Below are 13,336 nucleotides of genomic sequence, written 5' to 3' on the forward strand. Positions count from 1 at the left end.
CACACACCTACTGAAACTGAAGAAGATAAAGTGTGTCTTCAAACAACATTAGTTTTCCGTTTGTGTAGGAGCTCATCTGAACTGTGCAATTGCCCAAGACTTCTAGTCTGAGCTGAGCCCTAAATGAGCCTTAACTGGAAGCACAACTTGTGTTAGCCTCAGAAATAATGTTGCAGGAGGAATTTGTTTTAACTTATCCCTTCAAGGCTCTCCCATCCCAGCATTTAATCCATTTCTCAGCCTCCGCCTCTTCAGATACATCCCTGTATAGGCCTCTAGTATAACACTGGTCTTGTCCCACATTCTAACTCCAAAATAAAAATACAGACTGCTAATATAAAGATGTACCTGTCATCAGTAAAGGTGTGGATATTTCAAGTTAAAATTTTCCCTTAAACCATTGGTCCCTAGCCATATCCCTACAATGCTAACTAAATAAAAGATTGCTGGGCTCCACAGTCAAGTGATACTGTTGGCTCACAGCCTTAGTGCTTCAGGCTAGCTTCTCCACAGAGTTGTGTTGTGAATAGCTGCCTGGAGTGGTCCAGAGTCATTCCAAGCCAGCGACGAGATGGCAATTAAAGAATATGGACAATCTGGGATCTACTGCTTGATTTTGCTCTCTGTTATTTTTCTTTTCTTTCCCATTTTTTTTTGTTTTTAGCATAAAGCTGTAGCCTATGTGACTGAAACATAAACTTGACTCTCACCTTAACTTGAACCCAAGCTCATGAACCCACCATCAGACCTATACCATACTATATGAAAGAAGGAAGCTCAACATAGCAAAAAAGCTCACAGAGATCTTTGGCATCCAGGAATTACCCACATTTCCCAGCCTCTGCCCACTTCCAGTGCAAAAACTAAGGAAAGACTAAGCCTATGGATAGTGTTAAGGTTCAGAAAATAGGAGCTGATGAACTAGAAGATGTTTTTTTCTAAAGATACAAACTGTCTAAGCCAGGAACAGATCTTTAAATCCTAGAACTATTAATTTTGAAGTTGAAGGTCCTTTGCTTGAGGAAAGGCTGTTCTTACAATTAAAGCTGTGGTTGTCTTTCAGTTAAGGATGATGCACTTGTCACGTGCCACCTAGATCCCACTTCAAGATTTAATTCAGAACTAGTGCCCCATGCCATCAGAAGAAATGGCAAGCGAACTCAAGCCATTCTCATGAAGGGTCTCCAGCAACTACCTATTTACCAAACTCCAACACAGTCCATTATCCCAAACATGTACTTGAGCTTAGCACTAGACTTGTCCAACCTGCTAGTTCCCAAACTAAAGTGTGCTCATACAAGTAGGTACCCTGTCATTAACTTAAGCTGTGGGCTACTTCTACCATAAAAAAAAAAAAACAACTCGTGACTGTTTTATGCATTAACCCAAATCTCAACCCTAACCTGAACTAAACCACCAAAATCCATCCACCAAGACCTGTGCCCTAACACTGCTTAGTACTCCTTGTGGCAGCTGGGATTTAGGCTGAGCCCATTACTCACAAAGCGCAAAGGCATAAACGTGTTACACAAGTCATTCCAAACCTGTGAGGAAGAAAATCCTTTATGCTAGACCACACTTACAAATCCTCTTTGCATGTGGAAAAATTGCTAACTTTAAGTGTGTGCGTGTACGTGTGCATATGTGTGTGTGTGTATCTGTGTCTGTGTATGAAAACTGTTTTGTTGCCTTTATCAGAGCTAGGTGCTGTTTTCACTGAGTTTCCCACTAGAAAGGCTTTAAACTAAAGAATTTTAAAATAATGTACAGCCAAAATAATACCTCTGTTTGTGACTGAATTCCGTTCGTCTCACCATTTCTCACAGTTAGCAGCAAGTGCTATGCACCCCGCTCCAAATAACTGGCATTACATTCCTTCCAGCCTAAAAGTACTGCGAAATATTAGACCTGAATTTGCACAAGTGCTGCGGTGGTACTACATGGCAAGTGATTTCGCTTTCAGTGGGATTTTTAAGCATGCGCTGACTGTATATAACATCTTGTCGCCTCCAGGGTCAGGCTGTGGCACAGGTGTCTGTCTCTCAACTGTTAGGGTGAGACACCAGCCTCTTCTTCCCATACATCCATGCACGCGTGCTCCTGTGGGGAGGGAGAAGATGGCCACGCAGGCTGGAAAGAAGTCCTGGGACTACCCAGACAAGTGTCGTCAAGGCTATGGGGTGCTCCATGCCTTCTCCACATAGCTGCCGTGGGACTCGTGCTTACAACAGCAAAGCATCCATGGTGTCTGTTTTGGTGGAAGTCCGATTAATATCTTTTGGAGCCTAAGTCCGAGGGATAAAGAAAAGAGCACGTGGCGATTTTTGTTTAGCATATTAAAATTGCAAGTGGCATCTGTTCAAAGGTAATTAGATGCTGAAAATTTTAAATTACAACATATGAGAAAAGCATCAAATATGGTGTTCAAAAGTATGGTATAAATCCAGTTTATCACATGGCTATTGACATAGACACTGTGATGAATCTGTGTCTGTGCGTAGACAAACATATGTGCTGTACGGCTAATTTCTATTCAGTTGCTTGTTTTTTTCCTGTCAATGAACACAAAAAGATAAAATTATTTTGGAGAGGGGCTCTAATGGAAATTAAGCAAACGACTGTTTTTAAAATCCAAAACATACAAAGAATATATTTTTCTGCATACAACTTTCTACCATGTTTTGAAAATGTAACAAGGCAAACATGGTTTATACCTATACGCTATGGCAGAAATCCAATATTCATCTGCTGTTCATATTGCAAGAAAATGAGATCGTTAAGGTCAGAAAGAACAGCTGCTTTAATTATAACACCCTGATATATCATATCAAAGTTTTCATCATTTCACACAAACTCTAAGAACATACCCCAGGGATTCATTTCTATCACCCTGCTTTTTCTCGGGAAGCACATAAGCACGCTCCAGAGCACTGGCTGCTTCGAGTGGTGTGACGCTGTGTAAAATAATTTTACCCCAAGCTCGATAATGCTATGGCAACTATTATTAATCCAACTTTTACAGCCTTTATTCCTGTTTCTGCAGTGGCAGTGGTAGGGGAAGATATTTTTGACAGCCGGGAAACTGCACTGCAGGCTTCACGGTCCTGGTGCCATGTGTCCCCATGGGAGGACTCAATACCCACACCTCTGGCTGACAATGCTGGTCTGTCTGAGGCACCCAAAAGTATCCCTTCTTTAAGGGAATGGCTCCTTTGTGTTTTAACAGATGCTATGCTTCTGGTAGCGGAGAGATTAGAGGGACCATTCAACATTGAATCAGTCATGGATCCTATTGATGTCAAGATTTCCGAAGCCATCATGAACATGCAAGAAAACAGCATGCAGGTGTCGGCAAAGGTACTGTGTGAGTCGCGCCTTCTCTGTTGCTGAGTGTCACAAGCAGGTGACATTCACACACCATTTTTCTGTCCAGACTTTAAGAAAGATTATCCAGACCACTAGGAATTGCTTTTTGCTTGTTCAACGGTTCACCAGGCTGCCTTTGAATCCTTCATGTAGTGAAACAAGCTAGAAGTTTTCAAAAGGGAGTGGCAGGGAGAAAGGCACTGTTTAGTAAACTCCAAATTAATAGCTGTAAGAGATTTAAGATCTAAAGATGTAAGATTTAAGGAAAACAGAGTGCTGAAAATAAGCGGTAACTCTGTAAGCGATATCGTGCAGAGCACCTTTGGTAACTTCTGCCTGTGTCTCATCTGTGATTCTCCATATTAACTTCCAAACACATTTTGATCTGTCTAGGTCAGACTGAAGTACAACGTGTTTGAGGTGAATACACAAAATGTTCCCTTTAACCTCCTTTAATAGCCACTCAAGGGAAATATCATTACATTGGACAGTCTCCGATTACTAGACCTCAGTTTGATAGAGTTTCGTCTGGATTCTGACATGAAGATAAACAGAGTTAATGATACCAGCTTCCTCTTTTCCATTTTGTGTGTGTGTGTGTATACACGGGTCACCACCACCTCTGAACCCCATGTTAATAAGATCCTTTGAATTCAGTAGCAGGTGCTGTTGAGCCAATAGTCCACAATTAATGGCTTTTCCTTAATATTCGTCAGTGCACTGCGGCTCAGAATCTAAAGTCAACAGTTTGCCAGGTTCTCTGCATTAGAAGTTTCTACCTTCCATTGATCTCCCAGTAGACAGTCAGGTGCTGGCTAGACTGCCATCTGAGCCAGTGAATTTCCATTGCTTGGAAAGAAGCTGCCACAGCTGGGAAAAATGTGAGGACAAAAGGCAGGAGGCTGAGGTTAATATTCTTCCTGCCAACCCAAAATTAGATGTTTTTTATGGCCCCAGCGCTGCAGGTTGCTAAAGATTTCCTTCAAGATGCTTTTTACTTTCAACCTACATGAAGTTACTCGGATTTTAAAAGCAGTCTACATCCTGCGAGATGAGACTTTGTTCTGGCAGCAGCGATCAAGGCGTTTAACAGCCAAATTCTCTCAAATATTTTGGGAATTAAAAGCTAGCTTCAGCAAACTCAGCCCTTACCTCAAAAAAAGAAAGACAAAATATTTTCACTGAAAACTCACCCAAGGCTCGGGTGTATTTCATTTTCCTTTTTACTTGCTCGGCTCTCACAGTTTTTACATTAGTCAGGAAGCTGCATCCCCTGCCAGAGTCCAACGACATGACCTTGGCACAAGCTCATCTCACGACTCATTTGTAGGAGAGGAGACTGATTCTCCTGTCCCTCAGAAATATTTTACTTGCTCTGAAGATTAATAAATCACCACAATTCCATTTGCAATGTAAAGTTTTCCTTCTAAGAGAAACCTTAGCCAATATTTTTTAAAATATTGAGAAATAGAAACCAAATTATAACAGTGAAATTTATTTTATTATCTTTTCATAGACAACAGAGCTGTCTACCCTTGAGGAGCTTTTGTGGATGTCTGTGTATACTATTACTCTCCTGAAACATGATTCCCTTGTTTTCCTAGGTTATATCCATCTTTTTTTCAGGTCCTAACACATGGAAATGCTTTATTCTTAAAGACAAGTATAAGAAGGCAAAGACTTTGGGTTTGGTGCTGTGTTCTCCTATGTCATGTCAGATCTGTAGAGATGATATATGAGCGGACTTCGAATCAGTCATCTGTCGTCTAATTTTTCCCCCTTATACATACTGACCGCTTAGAGCTTCAGTGAAAATGACAGATACCTTGCCGGATGTAATGGGGTGCATGGAATGCAATTGCAGACCTAATGTAGGAGAAAAGCCACACTTGTCGATTATTCTGAGACACTGCTCAGAAAGCTTCAGGCAGGGTGCCAAAATCACACTATTTTCTCTTTCTTCCAAAGATTTTGTATCTTGCATTTGACTGTACCCACCGAAAATGTGGTGACTAGGAATCACAGCTATTTTTCCACAAGTCAGTCAGTGCATTTTTACAATGAGAAAATGATGATGCACTAATAATGGTATGCCTGCAACACCCACATACACATAGATTATTCTTCACCACTGACATACAGCTTCTTCTACCTAAAAATCTGGCTCACGTCTGGGAGGAGGCTCTCTGCTGTATTCAGAATAATTTTGGCACATTTTGTATAATGTTGTTTCGCTTTTAAAAGGAATGAAACGAATGAAAATGAACAGTTTCTTTCTTAAGGACCTCTCACTAATCTCATCCTCCTTGCAGCAGAAGACTCAAGAGTTCATCTAATCCAAAGTCCATCCCTCTCCTGTTTCAAAAATTTATATAAAATTGCCCGATTCCAAAAGTCTTTTGTATTAAATTGCACTATCAATTTGTCTTTGTATCACAAAATGATGTTTGGTATTATACCAGCTGCAATTATATATTGACATTTATTTGAGAAAAATAGAAGTATGTTTGATATAACACATTGACTCTACATTACTGCGCATATGGAGGCAAAATTAAGTGAGCAACGATGTACGGTTTCCAACATAATAAGTGTATAAAAATAAGTAAGAACGCACGCTTTTATGTGAATTATGAAGTTTTCTGGTTTAGACATCACCAGAAAAATACATCGTGAACTTCTTAAGTCTCTACTTTTATGGTTTGTCCCTCCATTCTTCACTTGATGTAGCACTGAAGGTTTTGTCCAATATCTTTTTCCTATAAATATGCACCTCCTATTCAGCACTATTCTTCTGAGAAATAGTCTTTATGGTTACAGTTATACTAATAAATAAAAGGGGGACAAGGACCAGTGCCTGATCTTGAGGCCAAAGAGTCACAGCCTGATTCATTTCTATACTGCTGAGAGCTACTTCCTCTGGAGCCGTTTCATTCTGCAAAGAGAAAGTTGGAGCAGTCCAAGAAAAAGCCAATGAGTTAACAATTAATCAGTGCAGACAGTCAGGGCTTATTGCTTGAGTTCACGTCTTGTCTTTCAGTTCCTTAGGACACACAAACCCTCTGTCTTCCACTCTTGAAGGGTGCACATCAATATCGAGACAGAGAATTATAGAGGTGCCACATGTACCTCTTCTATCTTTGTACTTCCAGCCAAGGACGTACAGACGCAGCCATATCCAGCCCCTGTCACTGCATAAAATGGAGCGTCTCTGTTCCCAGGCCATTAACTTTTCTTGTATGTGTACTGATTGTGGTTGATTCTTTTAGCACAGTTCACATTAACCAGGTACTACTATTAGGTTTAGATCCTCCAGTTCAACCTGAGGCTGGAATCTTTCCCTGTTTTCTTGATATTTCACTGCAGTCTATATTCATTACTGGCTGTCTAGAAAGTCTGACCACAAATCTCGAAGCTTCATATGCTTGCTCACCTTGTGTGGCTGTCATGTCCCTGAACGACAGCCACACGAGGTCCTTATTTTGCCTCGGGGAAAGTCACATTCCTGACAGATGCAATATCTGGAGACGCTTTTCAAAAAGGAGCAATGGTCTAGAAAGTCAGACCCCAACGCCTTTCTGCTAGAGGAATCTACGTGCTCTGAATCAGACCTGAGTTTCTCTTCTCCAAAAAAATGTAAGGACCGAAGATCATCTAGACCAGCTTCCATAGCTTCATCATCTAACACCTGCAGCCATTCTGACAGAGTACCTTCTGCAAACCAAACCACACAAAGTGCAAAACCAATCAGTCTGGACTGCCTGAGATGCCTCCCAAGACATCAGCGCTTTTTAAGTGTAGGCTTTGCAAGCTGGGCCTACCCAGACTTCAGCGGTGTTATCTGAAGTAGAAGTGTTCCCTCTGGTAAAAGTCGGGTTGCAATAGATTTACCTTGGGTTTCTCCTGATAATGTCTGAGACATGTTATCTTCATTATTGAAATCTCTTTGTTATTCACCAGGGATGACTCTTTGGTGTTTGAACATTATACTGCCAAACTCAGTGCTCAGCAACAGCTTGATTATTTCTCAGGTAAAAGTTTCGTATTCTGTATATTGTTTCCCATGGCTCAGTTCATATCCAAGACTTAGTCATAGCACACATTTACCTTATTCTTATTCTCATCCTCCCTGAGGTAATTCAGGGAGTCGTATTCAGAGAGTCGTAACATATAAATGCTTATTTCAATCCTGGCCAAAACAAATATATTTTGGATCTTTCACAATCTTCCCACAAGGGTGTCAGTACCATTACCTTTGATTCCTACTTCAAGTCAAAGAGTAAATCCTACATCTGTTCCATTTTAGCAATATGAATGTTTACTAGTTGACATCTGCAGAGATTGCTCGTTCACAAGAAGTGGAGAAAAACTCAAAAAACAGCAGAAAAGATGTTATAACATCCATTTTTCTTCAAAATTGAAACAATTCCTAATCTGGTTGCATCAGCATACTTTTGTCTTCATTGCTACTCAAAATACGATGTACTGGACTATTTTCTGCATTTTAAAGAGTCTGTTTCTGTACAGATATGTTCAGCTGCTGTAAGTGTCATTTGACTGCCATGCCAAGATTTTTCCACTTTCATAAAGGCTATCCCATAACTGAGTCTCCCATTAGTAAGTCTTAAATCTACTTTTGTCTGAGCTGATGGATGTGCCATTTTAACCTATAGATATATGTTCCTTTTCAGCAATTACTTCAGCTAAAAAGATGAATGAGTTCCATGACATAGCAGACTACCTATGTATTATTTATAAGGAGGAAATCTTCATAAAACTACATCCAAGGTTCTTCTTAAAATAGCCCCCGAGTTTCACATTAACAAAACCTCTTCATTTATCCGTGTTCTTTCCAGAGCCCTGTGCAGGAAAAATATAATGGCACTTCAGGAAAAAATCAATGCTATTCTATCTGAAGATGAGAGAGTCAGTGGAGCAGAGTCATATAGAGACACTCAATAGGAAACACTGAGCACTAGCACATGTCTAAATAACAGTATGACTCAAGGCTTCAGAGAGAACAAATTCTATCTGCTGGGATTCAAAACCTTGAGTTCTCCTGGGAAAAGGACTCTTTCTTTACAGTATCTACTTCCTAGTCCTGAAGTAGATACCTCCATTTAGTCAGCTCCAGAGGTGTAATTCTTTACTGGCTCTGCTGACTTATCTCATGGATTCGTTCATATCCCTGACCTTAGAGGTCTGGTGCTCTTTGTGACACCCTAGGATATCCCATTTGAGCTTTAGCTGCAGTTCAGTGGGGAATGGTCTTGAGTTAATACAGTCTTACAGATGTTTCGGGTATCTCAGGACATCACAAACTATTATAAATACTGATGTGAGAGCAACTGAAGGGAGCTTTTGATCTCCACTGTCTAAAATGGGAGCTTAGATGTTTAGCTTAAATATAAACACCTACGCGTCCACGCCTAAATTTAGGTTTCTTAATTTCAAATGGAATCCCTTCTCTAAATTCAGATGAGACAGGCTATACCAATCATATATAAAGTGCAATTTTTTTAAAAGAGTGGATTTAGGCTGCCAATTCACAGCATGCATAATGAAACGTGAATATGTTTCCAGAAATTGCTCAGTATCTCTGAGCAGCATTGTGAAGAAAGTATTTCTGAAAGCCGCTTCTTAGGAAGCATTTGTTAATTTCAGGTACCAGCTTTACACTTTCTCTTCTGTCAGTTAATAGCTGGACGCGAGTTAGAAAATGTCTCTTTTGCACTCAAAATTTAGTTACTGAATATTGTATCCTTACTGCATTTTTGCTAGGTCATTTACAAAGTAAATTATTTCTTCTTCTGTGATGTAAAAATCGCTATCTAATTTCCTTCTCTATTATTGTCTGGCTGTATGTAAATTTGTTCATACAAAACTGCTTGCTACAACTATTTGTATGAAGCTAAATGCCACAAAGTCTATGTTGGGTTTTTTTCAGTATGTCATAAGAAAAATTAAAGATAGATTACGTAGACTCACAGTTACTCCACATGGTCATACAAGCAGCCTAACAGTCACACACTTTGAAATTTAAGAAGATTCAGTGCCCTCACTTTCCCTTGAAAGCCAAGTTGCTTGTTTTGGATAATTGTCACTTGTTTTTGTAAGAAAATACCTGATTACTTAATTGGCTTAATGGGACTTCACAGATATCTAAATAAAGGGTTATGTTTTCTGCACATAGTTTATCTTCAGTCAGAAGAAATATGAGTAAAATTTTGTAAGTATAACTGATGCCCCTGACAGATATATATTTAGCCCTTTAAATTGTACAGTATCATACACAATCGTGTATAAATCCTGAACATTAATCTCTAATTGAATTCTTTCCTGCTGAAAAATTTAGAATTTTACAAGCTAAGATAATCTTTCCTGCTTGATTAAATTAATTTATTGTCCAATAGTCCTCATGACTAGGGAGGCTAGAAACTATTTCAAAAATCTTACAGATATTCTCAAACCAGACCAAGCGGTATTCTACTCTTAAATTAAAAATCCCAATGGCCATACAACAGCTGACTTGCTGGACTTGGAGCCAAAGCAGACGTGATGATTGGACATAAATTTAGTATGAATCCATTTCTTTCAGCAAATTCTGAATCATTTGGGACCTCTAAATATAACATCAGGAAACCTAGCTAAGAGCCAATTGTAATGTATCCTGAAAGCAACAAAAGTCCCAACATCCATGGCTACTTCAGAGAGAACCACTCAAGGCAGAAAATCTAAAAGTCTAAAAGTGAAATGAGTCTTTTTGATCACTGGCTCACAACATAGCTATTATTTTATCTGCCACACAAAAAGGAATAATCCGGTCCTACAAACAAAACACAGCAACTGCATGAGAGTTTTCACCCCCACAAAGCTCATTCAGACAGATAGTTTGTTTCTGGCATTAGGGTTTTGTAAAATATACCTTAAATAAATTCTGACTTTTTTATTTTTCTTCTGAATGGAGGCAAAATGTTGAAAGAGCCAAAATGCGATGAGCACAAGAAAAGAAAGATGATTCCAGAACTGAAAAAGTTGGTATGGAGGCAAACACTAGGATCCTACTTCATCAGAGCACTTGGAAAATTTAACTCTCTGAATATTCTACCTTCTTTCAGCCAAGCAACTTCTGTGAGAGTTCCTCTGGGATATATACTTCATATCGAGTAGTCAAAAGTGTCCTCCGTGTCCTTTAGTACCTACAAGATAAATGCTACTGAAACTTTTTTCCAAATGGAAGCATATGAAAAATTTCATAACCCTGAACATTATATTTTATACCTAGAAAACAAACACAGTCGCAGAAAATAATTCCCACTATTGCCCACTTTATATGCCTCACCCCTCTTCTAGGGAGAGATTGGCAGGGAATAAGAAAGTAATCCAGTTATAAGACTAGTTCATCATTGACCTTTTCTCTGAGACTACAAACAAAATTACAAGGTAGGAAGAACTGTGGGTAGGGATTATGAATGAGCTGTGATTCTGGGTAAATACCACATTTTAACTAAAACTAAAACAATTATCAACTGATTCCTGCCCCAAAGGACCTCTTTTTGCTCATTTCTCTTCCTGGAAAGACAGCAATTAAAATGCTTTCAGATATTAACTTCTTACAATAATCACCTTCCTAAATTAAGGGGGTTTTAAGGTCTCTATATGTTTTTATACCTTCACTGAGTAATAATGCTTAATTATTAATCTGAGTTTTAATGCGGGGCGAGTGTTCAATTCACTATTATCAAAATGTCAATCAAAGCTGGTTCCAAATGTATGAAAGAGAGAATAAAGAGGCTATAAAATACCAGCTTCCCTTTTTTAATGATTTTCATATAATCTACAATGTCTTTTTCAGGTTTTCCAAGGATGTGGCCAACCTAAACCAGCACCTGCCCTGAGATCTTCCCGTTCTGTCCCTGAAAACTTCAATACCCGGTTTAGACCATATAACCCAGAGGAACGACCTACAACTGCTGCTGGCACAAGTTTGGATAGGCTGGTAAGGCGAAATATATTCCAATTTCGAATTAGTAGAAATGGCTCGATAATATAGCAGAGGACTGGTAATCTTCTCACAACTTTTTTTAATAATTTCATAATGACTCTACATTTTCTATGCCAGCTGTTCTAGCATTCCGTAAATCTTTTTTTCTCCATTGGAAATGGTACAGAATTGCATTGCAGGAGAACAATATGACTCATTTTTTATGTATTAGAAATGTTAAAGAGAATAAACTTTCCTGCAGATGAGCCACAACAGGTACTTTGCAATATAAATTCTCTTTGAAAAGTGATTTACAGCAATATTTTATGGCATTTTTATTTGTTTAAAACTGGTTTTATGTATTAAGGCAATTTTTAGCAGCTAGTTCTTGAACATATACACTTGCAAAGGCACATTGATTTGTTCTACTTCTTTACTTAATTATAAAATTACCACTGTTTTATTTCCATCCATCTCAAAAATTTACTTTTATCAGCTAAAACTTCAATGATTTAAAACTTCAGTGATCATTAATCTTGCTTTATTTATTCAATCATTTTGAAAACAAGATTTTAGCATAAGATTTTTCCTTTACTACCAGTCATTGGATTCACATTTCAGACTTCGATGTTCCTGCTATTTATACATCTATAGATTTACAGGGGGCTAATTATTATAGCTGCTAATACTGTCTCAGCAATCATCTCGAGGTAAAGCCAATGAGCAAAATTAAAGAGTTGTAAAGCACCTGAATTAAACCAGACAGTATCTCATACCCTCCGCTTGCTGAGCTTATTGCTGAACACTTGCCCAGCACTGGTCTGTCTTGCCGAAGAGAGTCGTGCCCAGGGCCGGAGCAAGAGTAAGGGGAGAGGAGCGCCCAGCTGGAAACAGCCCCCGTTATTTGGGAGTATGACTTCTTGGTGAGCTGCGCTCCCGCTGGGCACCAGGCAGGGGCTGGCTGCACCAGGGCACCAAAATATCTTGCTACGGTTCTGAGTGTGAGCCTAAAATGTCTAGAGGTTTCTGCGATATGCAGCTTAAATCGCTGAGCAGGAACCCAAATATACTAATTCCGACAAGGACCTGGGTATCTCCCTGACACCACCGTTCAGCAAATTCCTTTGTCGATCACTGTAGTCTTCCACAGTGCCAAGTCTTTCCAGTTGCTTCTATCTATTCTGTATTCTATCTATGTACTGTATTCTGTCAATCTTCATTGCAATTCAACTGAAAAAAAATACCATGACATTTCTAGTCAGGACATAGAGTTACCCTGCAGCAAAAAGCAATGTTTATTAGTTCTCTGCTCTCCTGGTTATCCTAAAAGGAGAAGCAGAAAATAAGGTGTTTACCTCTATTGTAGACTTCGGTCTTTCTACCATAGCAGATCCATAACCCTGTGTAGGATCTCAGGGTAAAAATCTAGCTGGTAATGCTCAATCCATATCTGACAGGTTCTTAATTTTACCCTTTCACTTTAGATTGAAAGAACCAGCCCTTGTGTATTGCTCAGTGCAGAGGCTTGGATCTCGATCTAGAATTGGTCAAGATAAAGTGAAAGGTCACCAAAGCCTGTAGGTTTCCATCATGCTCCGGACAAAGCTGAAGGCTGCAAACAGAGGAAGTGGGAGGGAGCACATAAAAAGGAATGCTGGTAGCACAGTTCAGCTTCGATTACTCTTATGTTGTAAGGATAGTTCAAGAATTTGTGCAATGAAAAAGACAGATTTAAGAAACATTCTGTATTCACATAAGGAGAATACTTTTAAACACATTAATATCTTTTCTAAACTTCAAGCTTCCAAAATACTAAGCAGCACCCCGAATACAGCAGAGACGTGTCATATGCTGCTGGCCTTTAAAGACTGTAGCTAATGAAAATTGACAATGCAGATAATCTTTTACAACTGATAATAACTTAGAGACTTTCAAAAGGGAACTTGTCTCCGTATGATTTAACTAGGTTTGTTCACACATTATTTC

The 13,336-nt window shown here is 39.1% G+C and overlaps 1 protein-coding gene across 1 annotated transcript in view; it reads left to right on the forward strand.

Moving 5' to 3' along the window:
• GPC6 (glypican 6) overlaps positions 1-13,336 on the forward strand; it is a 774,776-nt gene that overhangs the window by 701,396 nt on the left and 60,044 nt on the right. The window contains exons 5-6 of the mRNA XM_054216702.1: positions 3,227-3,357; positions 11,222-11,365. Coding sequence (XP_054072677.1) covers positions 3,227-3,357; positions 11,222-11,365 — 275 coding nt within the window. The remainder of the gene's footprint in view (positions 1-3,226; positions 3,358-11,221; positions 11,366-13,336) is intronic.

The sequence above is a fragment of the Rissa tridactyla genome, chromosome 1 (genome assembly GCF_028500815.1).
Source record: "Rissa tridactyla isolate bRisTri1 chromosome 1, bRisTri1.patW.cur.20221130, whole genome shotgun sequence".
In the NCBI taxonomy this organism is placed as follows: domain Eukaryota; kingdom Metazoa; phylum Chordata; class Aves; order Charadriiformes; family Laridae; genus Rissa; species Rissa tridactyla.